Source organism: Triturus cristatus, chromosome 11 (assembly GCF_964204655.1).
Source record: "Triturus cristatus chromosome 11, aTriCri1.1, whole genome shotgun sequence".
Lineage (NCBI taxonomy): Eukaryota > Metazoa > Chordata > Amphibia > Caudata > Salamandridae > Triturus > Triturus cristatus.
This window is the reverse complement of record NC_140594.1, coordinates 1,104,805,110-1,104,827,666: the sequence shown is the minus strand read 5'-3', so window position 1 is coordinate 1,104,827,666 and position 22,557 is coordinate 1,104,805,110. Positions and strand designations below refer to the sequence as shown.

Sequence of the window (22,557 nt, the reverse complement as noted above, 5' to 3'; positions counted from 1 at the left end):
TGCTGATAGATATGATCCAGATGTGCTTGACTCAAAATGTGTTTCTTTTTGGAGAAGAAATTTACCTACAAACCAAGGGATGTGCGATGGGTTTCTCTTTCAGCCCGGGATATGCATGTCTAACTATGGGTTGGTGGGAGCAACAGATAGCATGGCACCCAAATAATGATAAACACGTGGAGAAGATCATGAAGTGGTTACGATACATTGACGATTTACTTATACTGTGGGATGGCACGGCGCAAGAATTTGAGGAATACTTTAAAATCTTGAACTCCACGGATGCAAACATCAAATTCACATATAACATCAGTAATGACAGAATCGTCTTTCTGGATACAAGATCTATGTTGCCGACAATAAGCTAGAAACCACACTACATAGAAAAGAAACATCGACCAATTCAACCCTACATGCTAACAGTTTCCACCAATCAGCAGTAAAGGATAACATTCCATACGGGGAATTTCTGAGGCTACGCCGCATTTGCTCGGAACAACATGAGTGGGAACAACACAGCAAAAACTCAGCCATGAGATTTAAACATCGTGGATATAAAAAAGGGACCATCCAAAAATGCTGGAGGCGTGCCAATGAAAAAAAGAGACTAACCATCTTGCACACCAAAAACAAGGAAAAAAGCACAAAGATGAATCAATCAACACCTATAAGACTTATCTTGGATCATTCAAAGGAAGCAAAACAAATAGGAGACATCCTGCGTAGGAATTGGAAGCTCCTGCAACTAGACCCAGTAGTAAGCGAAATCATGGGGAAGCACCCCTACATCACATTTCGTCGTGCAAAGAATTTACGGGACAAACTAGTGCACAGTCACCATCAGGATAACATCAAAAAGAAAGGAACACAATGGCTTACAACCAAGGGTTTCAAAAAGTGCCATTCGTGCAAAGTGTGCCAACTTGCCAAAAATGTAACAGAGGTTCCAATTCAGGAAGGAAACAATAAAAAGTGGCAAATAAAAGAACTGATCACCTGTAAAAGCCAGTTTGTGGTGTACGTGATCGAATGTCCGTGCTCACTCAAGTATATCGGGAGCACCAAGTGTGAACTAAAAAAGAGGATACTTGAACATGTGAGAGCAACGGTGAACAAAGACAGGAGCAATGCTGTTGCTAAACACATGGAAATCCATCATGGTAGTGACTGGAAATCACTTTGTTTTTACGCTTTGGAGACAATCCCTGCACATGAGAGAGGAGGAGATCGGGAAAAAAACTTGAGACGTCGTGAATCACGTCAAATATTGAACTTCAGAACTTATACCCCGTGGGGGTTGAACCAAAGTGAGGAATTATATGTTCACCTGTAAGAAATTCTAACGATTGGTCTCCCTGTCGCGATGCTGTCTGGTTTGAGGAAGGGTATATAGTGGTATCGACCACAATGTCAAGATCAATGGTAATGATGCCCATATTGCGGGTTGCTTAAAACCCCCTTTTTTTTCCCTATCAAATGTCCGTGTAGAAACAACTCAGACTGTTGAGGTCATAACTGTCATGAGCAATATATGCCCACTGGAGGGCACATCATTGATAAATTGTTAAATGCATATGCCAAAGGTTTAAACAATTGAAAGCAGTGAATTATGCCAAATTTTATTTGTGGCGAAGGCTCAGTTAAACGTGGTATGGGTAGAAATGTTTACTGACAAAAGAGATTAACGCTCATCATATTTACTCATGGGCTTGTTGATTTCAAAATCCTGCAGAGGGAATGGTTCAATTCAGTTTTTCGGTATGTGTATATATATATAGAAAAAAACGAATTGCACTTTAACATTTAATCAGCAGTCATTATTCACGGTACATTGTTGGTGTTAACTACAGGGACCATAAGTCATTGGGAAGAGGTAGCAAGATGATTGACATTACTAATCACGTGACCTCGCATCACATTGTTTTTATTGGTTGGTTTGAAGAAGGAATACTAACCGTGATCAAGCTATCGGCTGATAGCAAAACGCGTTGGTTTGTCCCTCATTTCTGAAACGGAATAAGCTGAATAAAGAACCTTGGGGATAAAGATTTCAGAGCCTGTGAATGCGTGCCATTTATTTCGTACGGAAATGTGATGTTGGATATATATATATATATATATATATATATATATATATATACATACAGTAACTAACCCAGTGCTAGACTTTCAAGAAAGAAAGGAATTTTAATGTACACATGAACTGTACACTCTACACAGAATATATGCAACCCACAATTTAGTGTCCTTGGTTCTATTAGGTAGGGCTGGGCGTCTATCCCTAAGTGCCTGGTCCACCTCCTGATCTAGACAGTTCTTCCTCCTTCGTGGTTAGAACAGTAGTATGAAAAAAAGAAAAGAAAAGTAATTGTATTTAACCTACTAACCACTAACCTTGGATTCCGGAACATCGTGCTACTCCCCTAAAAAGCACTTCAATGCATCATCAGGAGTCATAAGTGATATATAAATTCATTCACAATATAGCACTGTGTTCATAGCCCTGGCTGCACAGTGCTGTGTCTTCGGCACGTGGCCATACCACTGTGGTTACAGCCCTGGCTGCACAGTGCTCTCTCTTCGGCACGTGTCCATATCACTGTGGTTATAGCCCTGGCTGCACAGTGCCGTCTCTTCGGCACGTGCCCATACCACTGTGGTTACAGCCCTGGCTGCACAGTGCTCTCTCTTCGGCACGTGTCCATATCACTGTGAGCATAGCCCTGGCTGCACAGGGCTGTTTCTTTGGCACGTGCCCATATCACTGTGGGTATAGCCCTGGCTGCACAGTGCCGTCTCTTCGGCACGTGCCCATACCACTGTGGTCACAGCCCTGGCTGCACAGTGCTCTCTCTTCGGCACGTGCCCATACCACTGTGGTCACAGCCCTGGCTGCACAGTGCTGTCTCTTCGGCACATGGCCATACCACTGTGGTTACAGCCCTGGATGCACAGTGCTGTCTCTTCGGCGCGTGAACATAGCACTGTGGTTACAGCCCTGGCTGCAAGTAATGTCTCTTCGGCACGTGCCCATATCACTGTGGTTACAGCCCTGGCTGCACAGTGCTGTCTCTCCGGCGCGTGAACATAGCACGGTAGTTATATTCTTAGCAGCACCGTACGGACTGTAAGTGCAAGCATGACGCAGCTCGCCGGTGTGCTGCAACAGAGAAGCATTATATAGCAAACAGACATGATGTAGTAAGCAACAACAATGAAGCAGACGAGCTTGATGTAGCAAAATGTATCTAGCAAGCATGGTGTAACCAGCAAGCAAGAAGATACAAGCAGGCATGATGTAGCAGACAGGCTCGATGTTGCAAAATGTATCTAGCAAGCATGGTGCAACCAGCAAGCAAGAAGATACAAGCAGGCATGATGTAGCAGACAGGCTCGATGTTGCAAAATGTATCTAGCAAGCATGGTGTAAACAGCAAGCAAGAAGATACAAGCAGGCATGATGTAGAAGACAGGCTCGATGTAGCGAAATGTTTCTAGCAAGCATGGTGTAGCCAGCAAGCAAGAAGATACAAGCAGGCATGATGTAGCAGACAGGCTCGATGTTGCAAAATGTATCTAGCAAGCATGGTGTAGCCAGCAAGCAAGAAGATACAAGCAGGCATGATGTAGCAGACAGGCTCGATGTTGCAAAATGTATCTAGCAAGCATGGTGTAAACAGCAAGCAAGAAGATACAAGCAGGCATGATGTAGAAGACAGGCTCGATGTAGCGAAATGTTTCTAGCAAGCATGGTGTAGCCAGCAAGCAAGAAGATACAAGCAGGCATGATGTAGCAGACAGGCTCGATGTTGCAAAATGTATCTAGCAAGCATGGTGTAGCCAGCAAGTCAGAAGATACAAGCAGGCATGATGTAGCAGACAGGCTCGATGTTGCAAAATGTATCAAGCAAGCATGGTGTAACCAGCAAGCAAGAAGATACAAGCAGGCATGATATAGCAGACAGGCTCGATGTTGCAAAATGTATCTAGCAAGCATGGTGTAGCCAGCAAGCAAGAAGATACAAGCAGGCATGATGTAGCAAACTGTCAATCTGATATCTAGCAAGAAGAAAATGACAGCAACGGCATAAGTGGCTGATGTGCCTTGAGACGATAAAGCTTGTAGCGGGGGCACTACACTCAATGTCAATAAAATTGAATCAAAATTTATGACTGATAGGGGTGCTGTGCACATAGTGCAGCAATGAAGATATGAAAGTTCATCTCTGTGAGTTGGGGAACTTTCGAGCCACAGAGTTTTGCCGTGTGAGCCCCCTGTGGATGAGATTGTGAGGTGACCCAACAGAAACCGGCTGGAATAATCCAATTTTGTAAACCTTGTGAAGAAAGAGATAGGGCAAACTGTAGGGAGGAAAAAGAGAAGCAATAAGAGATGCAAGAGAGAAGGGATGCAGAAAGCGGCGGTAGTGTAACGCAAAATCAGTGCTTAATTTGAGCTGGTGTTTTCCGGTGCTCAGCACCGGCACTTATGACAGTCTGCCACATGGTGGCACTACTCATCTAATTTAGAGATGAGCACAACAACAGTTGTTTATTAACTCAATAAAAATTAACAATGACTAATACCTGCTGCCCGAGACATTGTTATAGCTCTGGGGGCCTAGAATAGTCTGAACTGACACACTTGTAGTTGTGTGATGGTTGGTAGGTGTGTAGGTACTGTCATTGGCAGCGCTGGCAGTGGCAATGGGTGGTGCAAGCAACATTGGCCTCCTGACGAGGGCCCTGGCACTCATTTTACTACAAATTAAGCACTGTGCAAATAATACCCCACGTCCCCTGCAGAATGTGGTGAGGGACCCCCGAGACACCTACATTTCACTGACAGGCCTTAGGGTGAATGAGAGGGTCCCAGGAGGGAGGGGAGACCGTGCGCTGCGCGGGCCTGCGCAACACCCCTCGAAATGGGTCTGTACAGACAAAAAGTGAGCGGGTTGGGATTAAGGGCCTTTGACTCCCTGGAAGCACCCACTACAAGGGCCACCAACAGCCTTATCGAATGGGGGGGGGGGGGGGGGAGGTGGAAAACAGACCCTCCCACACTTAACGAGAGGATTCCATGGCATCTGCGCAGGCAAATTACAGCCGGTCGGAAATCTAATTAGATTAATTATTTCTGCATATCTTTCAGAAATGTAAATGAGCCCTGGGGAGAATGCAGCTTGTTGCTGGGACTTGCGATTAAACATGCACGTCAAAGACGAGGGCACAGTGTGCCACGACGACAAAGCGGCGGCGTTAGGAGATGCAGATGGCCGGACTGGCCACTGTTCCCACTGGGCATTTCCCCGGGGTTGATGGACCCACTGGAGACCTACTTTTTCAAGAGCCGGCGCAGCCTACAGGGTCTTTCTACTTTCCGCAGCTCTCCTAGGTTAATTGCAGCAGGCATAGAGAGGGGGGGAGACTGAGCAGGAGGATGGGTGAGAAGGAGGGGGGGGGGGTAATGCAAAGAGGACCCCAGCTATGGGGATGACCAAGGAGCGAAGCAGGAGCCCCAGATGAGAAATCAACATTCCTGAGCGGGCTAAAATGTCCCCCCGGAGTGCCAAGAACCATGTGGGAGGGGGGTGGAGGCCAGTGCCATATTAATGCATGGGCATGCTGGGCAGTTGCACATAGGCCCCGTGTGCATAGGGGCCCCATGCTAATTTCATACTATAAATATTAGTTTATTTTATTGATAATTTACATTTTCATTCCTGTGAGTGGTTGTGTAGGCAGGGCCCAGTGCATTACTTTACACGGGGTCCTATAATGCGGTTATGATGGCCCTGGCGGAGGCGTCCGAAGGACCCTACAGCAGTATGTGGTTGGTAGAGCTGTGTGGGGGATCCACCGCCTCCTCACAACCTACCCCTCCCAACTCTCCACATGTTTACGGTGCGCAAGCTTTATTCGCATCACTCTGGCGTGTTCCCAGTGCTAGTGAAACTCCTCTCTTTTATAGCTGAACTATAGGCAGATGGATTTGCATGAACAAATATTATATAAGCAAAAGCCAATCCGGGGAGACTGTTTTGGAAGATTTCTGACAAAATAATATAGTTCACCTTTGTGTATGTCAGTTATGCCCTCTGCGTGAAACCGAGACATGAATAAATGGGTGAATGAATACGACCACCCAGGAGTGGCCGTGCCTAGAAATCCAACGATAACCAGGGTCACTGGAATTATGCAGCAGGAAGCACCAAATTATGCATCAGAGTTTACTAAATTATGCAGCACGGAAAGTCAAATTATGCGGCATAATTCAACACTTTTTTATAGTATTGTTTCATTATTTTGTCATTTGTACACATGGTAATACTGTCTGGGCAAAGTTCTCACTTCCTTAGTACCAGTGTAACTACCAAAAACAGAAATAAACAACTGAAAGATGACCAGCTAACCTTTGCGAAGGGCCTCCCACAGCGCACCAACACATGTTGCTCTGTTTTTAGTAACTTTTTATCAGTCAGAGCTAGAAACTGATTTTTTTTTTGTTCAAGTCTGCAGATTATGCAGCAGATGATAGATTATGTGGCAATTGTGGCAAACCTATAATTATGCGAAGAAAGCAGCGGCTGCAGGATTGCACAATTCCAGTGGCCCTGACTAGAACCATGAACATGCAGTATCTGTAGTGGCAATAGGGTGGTATCTTTTTTCAGTAGCGGCTCGTGTTTGGGACAAGTAGCGGGGTGGGTGGGGAGGGGGTAGGAGGGGGCATAGGTGTCGCAAAGGGAGGGGGGACAAAAATAAAGAATAATAATAAAAAACGTACCTTCAGCCGGCCGCATCACGCTCCTCTGCTTCAGACAGGCACAGGCTCCCAGAATGCCCTGCGTCCAATCCTGAAGCTGCTCTCACATGAGTGCAGCTGCAGGATTGGTCTGAGTGCCCTCAATTGGCGCTCCAGGACAGACTGGGAGTCTGTGCCTGCTCTCTCCAACCCCAGCAGTGCAGCTGAGGCAGGAGAGAGCTGCCCTGCGGCCAATCCTGAAGCTGCTCTCACTGAGCGCCCTCGATTGGCGCTCCAGGACAGACTGGGAGTCTGTGCCTGCTCTCTCCATCCCCAGCAGTGCAGCTGGGATCGGAGAGAGGCTCACTGCGCATGATGGTTTGACCGGCCTGAGACAGCTGGCCAAAGCATCATGCACAGTGAAGGGAGTGCACCACAACTCTGCTCAGTGCCATCACCGCCCCAGTGCCCGCCCCCAAGACTCTGCAGGAAAGGAGAACTAAAACGACACAAGTGTGCTGGGCCATCCAGTCTCTCCGCACTCAGACAATGAATGTGGTCATGTAGTAGCCCCTCGAAGGCGGACAGTTTTCCGCTTCTAAAGAAACTGCTATGTTTGGTTCTATACAGTGCTTAATTTGTGAAAAAATAAGTGCCAGGGCCCTTGTCAGGAGGCCATTGCAGCTTGCAACACAGATTACTTGTGCCAGTGCTGCCAATAACAGTACCAACACAACTCCTAACCATCACACTCTTACAAGTGTGAAAATTTGGACTATTCCAGGCCCCCAAAGCTAAAAGAGCAGCTTGGGTGGCAGATACAAGTCATTTTATTATATGCTGAACTAATAAACAACTGTTGTTGTGCTCATTTCTAACTTAACAAAACAGCACCACCAAGTGGCAGCTGTCATACATGCAGTGTTGACAATTAAGTGCCGGTTCCGAGCACCGGATCCCACCGGCTCAAATTAAGCACTTGTACTATGGAACATATTTTGGGTCCCACTTAATCCCTGCTACTTTTTAGTTTCATCAAGAATCGATTCGTTTTACTCTGTCAGTCCGAGATCACAAGTGCTCTCCTTCCTGGGTGCAAACTCTCGACCATGTACAACTGCTCACTACGTTTTACAATTTTCCAAATTTGCATACAAATTGTGATTTTGTTCAGATTAGGTCTCAAAAAGTAAACGTGGTGGGGGGGGCAGTATATATTTACGAATCTTCATAGAAAAAGTCGTTTCATTTTTGATCTTGACTGAGATTAATGAAAAAAAATGCCTCACAATGTGGTGAACACTATATCGCAGTGAGCGGAAAAAACTTGCACAGGTGAAAGTGAATCAAATCAGGAAACCTGGAAACTGTGTGAAGGGAGAAAGCACATACCTAGCAGTGAGCTCAACAGACAGGAGCAAAGAGCTGCTTCAAGTCAGGGCCAGCACAAGGGGGCGCACCCGGGGCTAACTGACCTGGGCCCGCACTTCGTACAGACCATTCCCTGCAGGTTTACCAACTTCCCAGTTACTTTGAAGGGCCTCACTGCCTCCTTTAATTAAATAAAAAAACATCCTGTGACTTGCAGCACATTTTTGTGCAAGGACAGCATTACTTTTGATTGAATCCCTGCATCCCCTGGAAGGTAGGGGTTTGAGGGATATGTGCAGAAATTAGGGGTGAGTGGAATGTTCTGTTTCCCCTGCGGAATTGGCTGAATTTTGGCCACTCCGCTTTACTCTCTAATGCAGAGTTCAGGCCAAATTCCGCCAGTTGCCGCGTGGCATAATTTTTCTTCTGCGAGACTCCAGAATATGCATGCTGGTGAGCGAGATTTGGCATCCCCTAGTGCGGGTTTCTAATGAGGGCGCTTGCTGGCGTTTGTGCGGTTGTGGTCAGAGAGCTGCAGTTCGAGTAGATTTGCTGCAGCTCGAGTAGATTCTCTACTCGAGCGGCAGCAAAATCAACTTGAATGGCCGTTCCGTCTTGCGCAACACATGGTGACGTTCACGCAGATTTCCAGTGCTGCTTGCACTAACGGTGCTAAATTGCAGCACAAGCTGCATTTTTCACCTGTTGGAGGAATTCTGCAAAATCGCGCAGTTTTTCTGTACCTCTGCAAAATTCTGCCAAAAGAAACTCTGCAAGTTCCGCCCGCCCCTAGCAGGAACCCTATCGGAGCAGGTGTACGCCCTGAATGGAGGGGCACAGCCACAATTATGGGAATTATGGGAATTAAGGGAAGGTTTCAAAAATACATTTTTCAACAATTTTCATCAGTCCACATTGTAAACTGTGTTATTTATTGGGATTATTATATATTTAAAGATTGTAAATCCACTCTGCACTGACCTGCATTGCCCAGAGGCGTAGCTAGATGTACTGCCACCCGGGGTGTTTCCTAAGTTTGCTGCCCGGGTGCACGTAAAAGCGGGGGGTGGGGGTGTCGGGTGGCAGATGACTTGTTCCGGGGGTGGGGCGGGGGTGGGAGGGGTGGCGGCCGATGGACAACTTGTTCCGGGGGGATGGTGATAGTTGACAGACAAAACTCCCACCTACCCCAAAAACAATGCCGCCCAGGGCGGACCGCCCCCCTCAGTTACTCCACTGGCTCTGTGTGGGATTCAGTTACGGGGCAGCATGGCCTAATTCTAGTCAGAAAGGAGGGGCACTGGCTGAGCTGTTTATTGGTCTCTGGCTTGGAATTCCATGTGTGCTACTAATCAGAACTGAGGCACTTTGACAGTACTGTTGATGAGACTCTAGTCTAAACTTCAAGGGCGCTACCGAAGAGTAGTAAGGGACACTGGCAGAGGTGTGCAGGTCTTAAACTCTTCCAGCGACTCTAAATCACTTTGGGGCAAATTTACAAGCCCCTTGCGAGACATTTATGCCGCCGTTGCATCACTTCTGTGACGCAGCGGTGGTGTCAACCATGCGCCATGTTGCGCCTTATTTACAACGTGACGCATCTAGGGAGATGCGTCACGTTGTAAAGCCCTGCGCTACATTAAACCTGCGTCAGGTTTAATGTATGCAGGGTGGGCGTTCCGTCGGAAAAAGCCTTGGAAAAGTGACGCAGTGAAATCTACAAGATTTCACTGAGTCACTTTTCCGACGCTGCTGCGTCAAAACCCTGCGCCTGCTTGAAACAGGCGTAAGGCACGACGCAGCATGTTAGGTATGGGCAGCCCCTGAGCATTGCTGGAGTTGCGTCATGCTTGCGACACGATTCCAGCAATGTGCCGCCCTTACGCCATCAGATGCGTCGCGCATCTGTTTATCCTTGCGCCATGATGCGCTGCATTGTAAATGCGGCGCATCTGTCGTGGCGCAAGGGTAAACTTGCGTGACGCATCTTTCCTGGCGCATCCCTGCTGATTTGCAGGAATGCGCCAGGAAACATAAATCTGCTCCAATGTACCAGTCTGGAAAGGTGAGAGTCATTCTGGTGAATCACAGGATGGGGACAGGAGAGCTGGCCAAGGCTTAGGTGCGCAGGGCAGTCGAGAGATGAGGTAAAGGAGGGAGAAGAAAAGTGCAGAGAGGAGCGATATATAGAAGAGAGGAATGCTAAAGAGAACTGAATGCGAGACGTGCATGAAATGCACTTGTATAGTGCAAACCTAGCCACAAAGCAGAGGGGAGCTGGACAGAGTGTTTTGATTTTGGAATTTATAGAGCGCACCAATGCCCAGGGGCATCTAGGCGCTTTGCGGAGGAGAATGCCGGAGATGGTAAAATTAGTTTGAAAAGAGCCATGTCTTTAGTAGTTTTCTGAAACCGAGCAGTGTTGGGCAGCTTTTGATATTTAAAGGAAGCAGGTTCCACAGCCTCACAGTACCCAAAACAAAGCTTCTTCCTCCCCAGCTCGCTTTCTTGAATGTTGGTGTCTTGAGGAGTTTGCTCTGTGCTGAGTGTAGGTGCTTTGATGGATGGTACCATGTGATGTGTTGCTTCAAAAATGCTGGTCCATTTCCATGAACAGCTTTGTATGTTCGACATCGGCTTTGAAATCTATTCTTTTCTTCATGGGGAGCCAATGGAGGTTTTTCAAGCCTTCTGAGATGGACTAGAATTTGGGAACGTCGAGCAGCATTCTGGCAGCCGCGTTTTGTGCTTGCTGAAGTTTAACCATGTGCTGTTTTTGAAGGCCTGAGTATAGTGCATTTCCATAGTCCCGTCTGGCCATGGCTAGGGCCGTTACTATTGTTTTTACTGCTGCAGGGGGAATAAAGGAGCGCACTTTACGGATTGATTTTAGTGTGAGAAACACCGAAGAGACCACTTTGTTGACCTAGTGTTTGAAGGTCAGTCTGTCATCAAAAATGACACCCAGGTTCCTCACTTTGTGAACTGGGGTGGGGTGAGCACCCATACTGGAAGGCCACCAGTTCTGAGACCAGAAGGATGTGTCAGGGCCCAGTAGGAGGACCTCAGTTTTGGTTCCATTAAGTTTTAGACAGTTTGTCCCCATCCACTGGTTTATGTGGGACATGCATTGGTTAAAACGCTCAGCTGTTTCCTCAGGCTTACTGGAGATGGACACCACAATTTGGGTGTCATCAGCATAAGATATAAGTGTGAAGCCAAATTGCCCGATGACCTTTGCTAAAGGGGTCACATAAAGGTTGAACAGGGTGGGGCTTAAAGAAGAGCCCTGCGGCACCCCACAAGGCAGCTTAAACTGCTCTGAGCAGGAGTCCCCAACCTGGACATATTGGTATCTGTTGTTCAAAAAGGATTTGATCAGTTTTTGAGCGGAGTTCTTGATTCCCACCTCTTGGAGCCTTCTGATTAGGATGTCATGGTTCACGGTGTTGAAGGCCGCCGACAGATCCAGCAGGATCAAAGCGACCTTGGCACCCGTGTCCAGTATTGCCCGAATCTCCTCTGCTGCCATGATCAGGGCGGTTTCAGTGCCATGACTTTGTCGGAAACCATACTGTGAGGAGTCCAGCAGGGCTGCCGAGGAGATGAAGGTCGTTAGTTGGGAGTTAAGAATTTTTTCCAGGGCCTTGGCCGGGAAGGGGATCCTGGCAATTGGTCTGTAACTGCTTTTGTCGTTGGGATCAAGATTGGGTTTTTTCAATATTGGAAGAATTGATACTATTTTCCATGTGTCTGGAAAGACACCGGAGATGATTGTTTCTTCAAAAAGTATACTAAGTTGTTCACTGATTGTATCTGGTGCCATATTAAATATGTTGGGAGGACAGGGGTCTGAGGGTGCTCCGGATTGAATTGATTTAATTGCCTGATCTACCTGTTCTATGTTTGGTGGTGTGAAGGAGTCCAAAGCATGGGTGGGGCATGGGGAGATTGTGTCAGGGGTGACTACCGTGCCGTCGTCCCGGTCTGAGAGGGATTCAAAGATGATTTGTACTTTGTCCTTAAAAAACACTGCAAGTTGGTTGCAGAAAGCCACGCTAATATCCTTTTTTTGTGGTTCGGGGAGTTTGACCAGTTTCTTCAATGTTGAAAAAATAGCTTTGCTGGAGTTGACAGCTTCCGGATTTTATCTGAAAAATAGCTACTTTTCTTGTCCAGTAACATCTTTTTATAGATGCTCAAAGTTTGGGAGTATAAAATGTTATCGGTTATTGAGTAGTTGCTTCTCCAGCGTTTCTCGGCCTTTCTGCAGAGTTGTTGCTGTTTGCATAAGGCATCACAGAACTAGGGCTCGGATTTCTTTGTGCACTTGCTGTTGATGCATTTTTCTGGTGCTAATAAATTTACTGCGGATTTAATCCAGTTGGTGAAGTTCCATGTCGCTTGATCGGTCTCATGTTTTAGGTCGGGTTCAGAGGATGCCATAATGTATTGCATCTGCTGGAGGTCAATATTCCTCCAGTTGCATCCTTTGATTATCTTAAGGGGTATATGCGCACTGGGGATGTGATGTGTGGTGGTTATTGTGAACAGGATGGCTCTATGGTCTGACCATGGAATTGACAGAATTTCTTGTAGTTTAAGATGGGGATTGGATGTGAATAATCCATCTAGAGTGTGCCCTGCATCATATGTGGGGTGAGTTACTTTCTGTTCCAGTGAAGCATTCGACATCATCTCCATTAATGATGCTGTATTGTGATCTTCTAAGTCTTCGAGGTGGTAGTTGAAACCACCTAGTATACAGTAGTCCTCTGAGTTGGTGCTTGATTCTATTATTGGGCTGATGATTTCCTCAAATTTGTTTTTACTTTTCGAGTTGGAAGGTCTATAAAGTAGTGTGCCATTAAAGGTGTAATTAGCACTCAGGGTGATTTTGAAGAAAAGTAGTTCGCAATCAGGGCTACTTGCTGCCAGGGATCCCTTTAGCTCCAAGGAGTTGTTGACTATGATCTATAGTCCTCCTCTCCGTCTGTCTTGTCTATCGTTTTTGATAATTGAGAATCCTTGAGGAGTAGCTATGGCCAGGTCAAAGTCAGAGGTGCTATTAGCCCAGGATTCGGTTACGAAGGCCATATCTACTTTGTGTGTGGTCAGTAGTTCTGAGAATTCTATGTTGTATTTTATTAGGGAGTGGGTATTGATGAGCAAGCCTGTGAATGTCTTGGGTGCTGGTGATTGCCCATCTGCTACATAGTTTTCTGTGGAACATGCTGTGGTTTTCGTGAAGAGAAACTTTACGTTGCAGGGGGGGCATGATTTGGGCTCATTGGATAGGTCGAGCTGATGACAGGGTGGTTTAAGATTTCTTTTGTTGAGGTTCAGAAGAGTGACATTGGAGTACGTCAGTGTGGTCCCTGTTTTTGAAATGTGATGGACAGGAGTCATGGCCCTGGGCCCGGTCCAGGCGCGGACGGGCGCAGACGAGCTTGCCTTCGGTGCTCCTTTGGCGCGCATGCGGCGCACCCGCTGTGCACGCCCGCTGCACGTCCACTGCTGCATCCTGTATTTGTATGAATGTGGCAGGGAAATTGGCGGGCAAGCGAGTGACTGCCCCCTTTGACCCGGAAGTCAGACAAGAATTTCCGGTTCAGTCTGCCCTCCACAGCAAACGGCACCAGCCGCGGTGGAACAGGGCACAGAACACAAGAAATATGGGTAAGTGCAAATTCGCGCTAGTGTCTTAGTTAAAAGCTTTCTTTAAAAACAATTAAAAGCCTATTTCAGAGAGGTCCTGATCATTGCTAAAGTGCTTAGTGCAGTTTAGATCGGTGACTGCATGCGACAGAGCATGAAACTTGCGGCACAGGCCTACCGCTTAGAGTCCAGGACAAACATAAAGATAGCGTGTGATAAGCTATATGCAAATCAGTCTTGACCCTAATCCAATGGGAACAGTCCAGCACAAACTGCCAAACCAGGTCCTCCCTGAAACAGAACACAAGGAACCCAGGTCCTGGAGCAGAGTCAGGACTGAATTGGAAATAGCTGGGCCCAAACTGAGGTGGCATGGTGTGCAAAATATCGATGGTTTCGGATGTGGCCCGAATAATTTCCAGTGGCTGAGATTAATTCAAACATTCCATCCATCACTTTTTGGAAACTTTACATGTCATTTTGTAGGCATGCGCGTGCATGGTGCATGAACCTACAGAATGACTCTGGTAGCCATGTTTTTCTGTTTCACTTTAGCCATGCTGCACAGCTTCAGGGATGCCACAAATCAGAGATCAGTGGCTTTGTTATTTTTGGGGCAATATGTTCCTTGATGGTGAGGTTGGTGTCCAAGGTGAATCCACATGACTTTTGTTTACTGCTTGTTCTTTGCAAATAACAGTTGGTTGGGTTGAGCTTCAGGTAGGCCTTGGACATCCAGGTCTGAATGAAGTGCAGGCGGTGTTTGAGGAGTTAAATGTCTGGAGCAGGGGAACTTAGGTAAAGTTGTTTATTTTAGTCATATTGGTGAATCTTGATGCTCTTATTTGTGGGTAGAGCCCCAATGGGGTCCATGTAGAGGTTGATGAAATGAGACCGGGTGGAGCCCTGCGGGACTCTTCAGGTGATAGGAATCTTCTGGCATCTGGATGTGGCTAAATAAACAAAACAGACAGACAGACTTACAGTGATGCAGAGGAGAGGTGAATGTGGAGGGAATAAGGGCATTGGAAAGGGGGAGTGCATGTGTCATATGCCCAATAAAGATAAAAACTGAAACAAAATTTGGGGGGACCAGTCAAATATTTCTACCCCGGGCGTGACAAAGGTTTGGTACCCGCCTGTTTCAAATGATCTGCATCTTATATACCTGTGATTCTCAATGACTAGTGTGCAAGTTCTTCTGTCTTTGCTCTGAGATAACTCAAAATACAGCAACCACATTTTCAAAACTATTTACATGTTAGCTACAGGCCTAGGGAGGTCCTAATCCCCCTGTCTGGCTGGACTGGACCAGAAGGACATATAGTGAACCCTGTCGCACCTAAAAGGGCTGCGAGGGTAGCACATTGACATCCCACCTAGCCCTGACCGCAACTACTACAAGCAGCTTGCCAAGCACCCCCAAACAAAAAAGACTACTCTCAGCTGATGAATGGCAAGGGGCAAGAAGCACACATCTAGAGATGCCCAGCTCTGGCTGTGGCAACACTAGAGGCAAACAGTTCTTGCTTGTAAGTGCTAATAATCACAATGGTCTGCAAGTATTCACAAAGCATTACTGGCACGGATATGATGGCAGCAGGCTTCTACTACCATACAACTGTAAGCAGCCTAGTCTCCACTATAAGAGTTGACTTCCACCAACTGACCAGACACCTATGATCCGCCTCCCTCTTCCTCGCAGACCCCACCCCCCCCCAATTAATCTAGCCAACAGTGGAGGGCGCTCCTTCTCACATCTGGCATCCAAAGCTTGGAACAACCTTCCCTGCACCTCAGGGCCACTCCATCGCTCCAGCAATTCAGGAAAGGACTCAAGACCTGGTTGGTTGAATGATCAGATCACCACGTAGCAGCTAGCAGCTCCAGCGCCTTGAGACCCTCACAGGTGGTTTCTGTGCTTTACAAATGATTCATTGATTGAAGGTCGAGTAGGACACTGGCTACTGGGTCATCAGCAGCGAGCTGCGAGCAGTGTCAGGGTAGAGAGGCAGTAAAATGACTGAGTCAAAAATCAGCACTGTAACACAAGTACCTTATTTATCAGAGTTGGCAAAAATATTTACCTGCAAAGCGATGTTTTTCTTCGATACCTGATGTCTACACATGTACTGCAGAAGCAGCTTTTCCCAACCATATTTAGGTCTGGATAGAGGCTGCTTCAGCTGTTTGCCAGAGCTCATGCCACAGCAAAATATGGAAAATGCATTGGCAGAGCCAATAGGTCTCGCCTGTGGAACCCGTTGGTTTTGCCAATGTTTTTTTGCGATGCTGTGCAGCTTCACTAAAGAAAAGGTTTTTAAAAGCCTATGATATACCATTTTGCAGGTGGGCACAGCACACTCCTGCAAAATGTTGCAGGAGCTTTTATTCTTTTTATTTACAGATCGGAGTTGGAGTGCTAAATTAAAAAAAACAAGTACACAAAAGTGTACAGTTTTCATAGCAGGTGTTGGAGAGTGACCCACTGCATATAAGCACCTGGAGGTGGTAGAGGGCCAGCTGAGACTGCCTGGCCATCCTGTGGCACTGGGGCGGCGTCGACTCTTAGATAAACTTTTAACCTTTCCTCATGCATTCAGATGGGTAGGACTGCAATATCCTCCAACTCGGATGGACTAAGTTCCCTAGAAGTGAAGTAACCTTTTTCTTTAGGGCAATCGAGACTACTGGATACGCTATCACGAAGTGGAGTCCAAGAAGTAGACAGTACTCGCATTAGGATTGTTGAACTACATATGGAATGTTAGGCAAGTTCTGGCCTGAGACCGATAAGGTCGGTCAATCCCCTGTAGATTCCGAAGCTACAATTGTCAGGAACTCCATTTTTTGGGTTACAACTTGGAGTTCTGGAACAGGCAATACACTGGTTCCCCAGTAAGGCTGAATCACTTAAAAGTTGAATATGTACATTGTGTGAGTGGTAGCGGGAACCACTCTCTTGGTCGAGATACAGTGAACAGTACCATGCACACACTAGACAAAGTTGGTGGGTAATGAGAAGCCTAGGCCATGGTCTCACAGTTAATCATGCTGAAATATCACTGAACTCTAAAGAGTTGAGTGTCTTACCTTTTCCTCCTGGTCTGTTCTTCACACACCCTCATTCCTCACCGACTGCATACACACATTTCCATTACACTCCTCTATTGCACCTCATGTTTTACACTCTTTCTGCCATTACCTTCTCCTCATCTGTTTGTCATTCTCCGACAACGAGTCCTGTCTTTCAATCCTTAACCGGTTTTGCTCCACTCCATCCACATCACTCCACTTTCCTCCTTTTCTTTCCCATGCAGATCCACCAGTGACTGCGTGCCCCGCTGGCCTTGGAAAAGTCATGACTGTGGGCGACACCTACCAGGTCACTGCTGACGTGAGCCCCTTCGAACCGCAAGACATTGTGGTGTTGACGTACAACTTCAACATCGTCATCCAGGCAGAGAAGGTAAGAGAAGGGGAGGGGCAGGGATCAAATACCTGGAAGAGCGGTCACCTTGAAGAATGTGGTGGGTCGAGAGAGGCCAGAAAACTTTGAGGCAATCTGATATTGGAATTCACCAGTGTGTGTGTGGAGGGGGAGAAGATAAAGGAAGAGACGAGCAAAAGGCATGACATGAGTAGACAAAGAGTACCCTCTGTCATTGGACAGCTGGAGACTAGATAGAGTTGGAGCCACAAGAATCTACAGTGTTGAGACAGACTTCGAAATAGGTGCCCGGTTGACCTGGTAGTGCCCATCTCTCATCAATGTCTATGTAGAAATGCAAAACTTGTGCTCCGATTCTGAGGTCTCACTATGTTGTGAGCTTCTCAGATACTTGGGCAAAGTACATTCTCAGGCAGTCATCCAGATTGTTATTAGTCACTGCAAATGGAGTTGGTAGAGAAAATCCTATGATGGGACACATCAGGGGAGTCACCACATATGGAGATACTTCAGCAAAGTTTGGGTTGAGGGCCAAACAATTGATGTGACCAAAGCAAGCAAAGCCTTCGGTTCAGACCCTGAGTATACCAACACCAGACACTCAGGATTGGACTCAGAATACCCGAGTGTGCCTCAGACTCAAGATCTGCGAGGCTCACTTTGTATCGCTGCTGAACATTCCCTCGATCAGACCAGCGTCGCTTCACGATCTGCTGTGGTTCTTAAGGATGCTTGCTTGTTCGGAGTTGTAGTCTCTAGAATTAGGGCACTTTCTCCAAGCCTTGGAAATCGTGCAAGGGTTCCCATTCCCAAAGTTTGATAATGTGCTATGACACCTCCACACATAGGTGCTCTCAGGGTTACACCTTGAGCATCACTATTTGATTTGCTGTTGTTACCTCTCTGAACATATGTTATGTTCATTAAATTTCATATAGTGCTTGACTCACCCAAAGAGCATCTCAGCGCTGCCATCAGATACAAGCAAGAGAGAATTCAATTAAAATAAGGACGTTTTCAGCAATTTTCTAAACAAAGAGAAAAGTTGTTCTAGTAGAGCAGAGCCAGGTAAGAAAAGTCTCTGCCTCCACATCTAGTTCAACGGATATCGGTACACTCAACAAAGCTTTATCCAAAGACCGTGGGCGTCTGGTAGGTAAATAGCGTTTACGTTTCTGCTGCAGATATGTGGCGCCTTTACCCCTTAAAGAGTTGTAGGTAATGCAACAGATTTTAAAAATGCTTCTCTGCCATATGAATAGCCACTGACGGAAGGTTAACTCTCTGAACATCGACACCCTAAACCCTTATGGTTTCCTTTGTGATCTCTTTAAAGAGGAACTATCAGGGTTTTGAGATCAAGTCTAAGGATTTGTTGCATTGTCTTCAAGCACAGGGACCCTCAGATCCTCTCCATTTGCTAAACTGGCCCTAAATCTTGAAACATACAAAGTCTTGGGCTTAGCGGCGCTGGTCTATAGAGGGGGTCTTTCATGGTCTGCCTGTTCCATCTTTGGGTTTTTATTGCTGGGTTGTGACAGAAGACCACATTCTTGAGTATAATCATGAGTGCCCCTCAGACGTGGCGCGCTACTGTCCACTGAAATGCTGTATAAAGCGGATTCTGGTTGTTCTGTTTTCTTCTCCAGATGGCCGATGATGGAACCATCACCAACACCTTCACCCATAAGTGCCAGCTCCCGGAGGACATGGACCATATGTCTGTGAGCTGCGCTCTGGCAGATAATGGCATGCTGGTGATCACGGCTAAGCGCAACCCCCTGCCAGCTGAGCCATTGTACCGCAGCGAGGCCAAGTTTTGAACGAGGTGTGATCATGTGTCAACGCCTCACCACATAAGTGTGCCACCAACCAGAGGACAGAGCGGATCGACTAATATTTATGAATCCAACAACCCCACATGAAGATTGTTGTCATCTCAAATGCACCCATAAATCTCAATTAAACTTGTAATAAATGCCACGGTCTACTTGTGAATCTTGTATGTTTTTGCGGCACTGGAGAAGGTGGAAGACCCAGGATAACAAGCCCAGGTAACAGACCCTTTTATGTGACGTCTGTCTTTTTGGACCTCCTCTGTGGGAGGTCCTTTTCAGGGCAGCTTGAGAGACAGTGCAAAGCTGAAAAGGTAGAATGCCCCCAAACTAAAGTGGACCCCTTTGCTAGGCTATGACAGAAGACCATATACTTGAGGATGGCCATGAATGCCGCTGAGATGTAGGATACACCTCTGAAAAGTCAATCAACAAATCTTGCTTATCGCCGACTGGCTCTTCCTTCGTACAGTGAAGGTGCCTCTGTGGGCAGTCGGTCATTCATAAAATAGTATCTTTTTTTGAAGGAAGTGGTTCAGGAGCATTGGGCTATTTTTTCCCATTCACAAATCATCCACATCTAACATCCATTTTCATCATATGAGTTCCTCCTGTGCTCTTCACACGTTATTTGCAGATGCACTTCATACCTATAGCTTAAAGGTACACATCTCAAGCACCCCACAAGAACACTAGCTCAACCCATGTACTGCTGAAATGTGATTGTCCATCTTACAGTCCTGTTGACCACCATGCTTGCTGCCAGGCATGTCACCCATGCTTGACACACAATTTCTGTGTGTTCCTTTGTCTCCTGGTTCTTGTACTACCCATTTGTCCTAAAATTACAAATCTTATGGGAGCCTTTACTGAGTGTCTTGTGTTCATACACGGGCTTCTGGCTAAGGCTACGGGGTGGCACACAAAGAGGTGGTGGGATGATGCAGTCTGCTGGCTTATCAGGTGGCCATTGTCCTGAAGTTAGTCCTCTGGCCCAAACACAGGCCCATCACCCAATCAAAGCAAACAGCCCACCCAGAGTTGTACTGGTGAGCCAAGGGAGGTTGATGCACATGTTTTGCCGCATTTGAGAAACCTGCGTTGGCTCCTTGTGCATAAACGAGTCTTATTTGAGACCTTACTCCTAATGCACAGAGCAATGAATCACTCTGGCCCACTTACCTGTCATCCAGGATATGTCACTACTCTCCCAACAGAACCCTATGCTCATCCATCAGTCACTTGGCTATAATCCCTGGGGTTCGACTAACTGAATCAGGTGGCAGGTCCTTCTCTCTCCTTGGACCACAGGCCCGGAGTAGGCTTCCAGTAGAACTGCGACAAATTGAAGGCAAGGGGCCCATCAGAAAGAAACTTAAGACCCGGCTTTTTACTCCTTAGACTTTCAATTTTCTTTTCCTCGTTACTCTCCATATAGCACCAGGAAACTCTTTTAGAGCAGGTGCACACTTTACAAATTTCTGCATTCACATGCAACCTTCAGCTGTGAAATGCGGTCTTGATGTAGTAGCAACCTTCTCTAGGCACTTTGGCTTCTTTCAGCACAACCAGTGAAATGCACATTTTTCCAGGTGCCAGTTAGTCACCAGCATTGTTCTTCTTTGGGGAAACCACAGCAGATGATTTTAGGAACATTAAGCATTACAGGTGCTTCATATTCTGGGCATGCTGCTGGGACACAAGGGTTTCACGCACTGTCGGCTGATGCAAAACGCAAGTGGGGCGGGGGAGGGGGGAATGAGGGAAGAAAATAATCAAAAGCAAAATGTACCTGTTCCCGCCGTCACTGGAATGCACAGGCTTCTCACCCAATCCAGACACTGCTCTCATGCTATGAGAGCTGCACCAGGATTGGTCTGAGTGACCTGGTCAGCTGATCAGACCGTGCCTGGGAGCCAGCAGCTTTTCTCCAACCCGGCTGTGAACACAGCCGGCCAAACTAACATACGCACTTTTAAGTGCCCACCACTCCTCCATTTCATGGCCCGGCCCATCCTATAAAGGCATGCCAGCCAGAGACAGTCAGAGAAAAATAAAATGATATTATGGTTTTAATATCATTTTATTTTTCTGTGAGTGACTTTGATCAGTGGGGCGATGCTCCTCCGCCATTGACGAGGAGCCGCCCCTGACTACACAGCACTGCAGTGCAGATTCTTTACCCAGGTCCATAGGGCTATATTCTGTTCCTCCTGCCCGAGCTCCTCATGGTCATCATTCTCTAGGCAGCCTCTACTACATGCAAGGGAATTCCCCCAACCCCTCCTAAGCTCCCAGTCAGGCAAACAGACTCAGAGAAGGTATCAGAAATGCCAGGTTCCGGTTGCCAAACCTTACAAAAGGGAGTTGGTAGTCAGCAGCGCCAACTCAGGAGCACAGAAAAGCTTCTCTGTCGCCAGTGTTTTGCGACCAGAGATTGTGGTTGATTAGAAATCTTGGCACAATGACTGGTGGTTTCTGCTCCATACTAACACCATGTTTGCAGACTGAGTTATGAATTTCATAGGTCTGGTTTTAGGACAAGTGACAAGTATTTTTCTACCTTTTAAATATTAGTTTTAGCCATATTCTTTGTGCCAGAAGGGAGTGCAGAGTGGTGGTGGGGGGGTCCCTTTTAGGGCAGGCAAACAACAAGGGCACATAAGGACTAACGAGAAATGTTTTTGGCTGCCATAATGGCAATCAAGAACTTGGTTCCCAGGTCCTGAAAAAAATTAAAAAGGGGCAGACCCTGACCACCCATTTCTCCTCTGAAGGCCCATGTGGTGGGGTACCAAAGGGACTCTCCCTTATGTCAAAATTTAAAAAAAATATACTTTTAGCTGCGGAGTCAAAGGTACAGTGGCTGGACCCAGAGTACCTAGCGAGGTCCTTGTGTGTGGTACTGTGGTTCCAACCAAGTATGATACCGAAAAAACATTTTAAAAAGTCAGAAGGGTCCGACTACAGACCAAACTCAGTGGCCAATCGTCACATTGGAGGTTGGTCATCTGCAGTGAGTTGGGGGCGGGGCAAACCCCCACTGCGCATGACAGAAGGCCATGTTCAGAACAAGCCAACTGCAGTGGGGGGGGGGGAAGGGGAGGGGGTGGCCACTGCAGCAGGAGGCTGGGCCCTGCTGCCACACCCCTACTGTGCCATGTGCAGTGATGGGTTGGCTGTGTTTGAGGGGCTGGGCACAGTTCCCCATGGGAGTTGGCCAGCCACTCATAGAGAGATTGGGTACTTGGTCTGGCCAGAAGCCAGGACCACTGCGGCCACATGGAAGTTGTTTAGGATAAAAACCGTTCTCAGGGCCAATGGCTTGTACAAGTGGGGCATGGCCAATGCAGTAGATGGTGTTTATTGGACAGTGAAGGACATACTGTTTTTCAAATATTATGCTGCAAACAAGTTTGGTGCTTAATACCTGCTTTGCCACAGCGAAGTGTTCATGAAAAGTGAAACGTGTCTGAGGCTGAGAGAAATGAAATACT

General features: G+C 46.9%; 1 protein-coding gene across 1 annotated transcript in view; it reads left to right on the top strand.

Annotated features, from left to right (window-relative positions):
• Positions 1-19,206, top strand: part of LOC146786082 (heat shock protein beta-7-like) — a 91,235-nt gene extending 72,029 nt beyond the window's left edge. Inside the window, exons 2-3 of the mRNA XM_085635531.1 lie at positions 17,095-17,243; positions 18,875-19,206. Coding sequence (XP_085491657.1) covers positions 17,095-17,243; positions 18,875-19,048 — 323 coding nt within the window. The 3' untranslated portion in view covers positions 19,049-19,206. The remainder of the gene's footprint in view (positions 1-17,094; positions 17,244-18,874) is intronic.
• Positions 19,207-22,557: the final 3,351 nt, after the last annotated feature.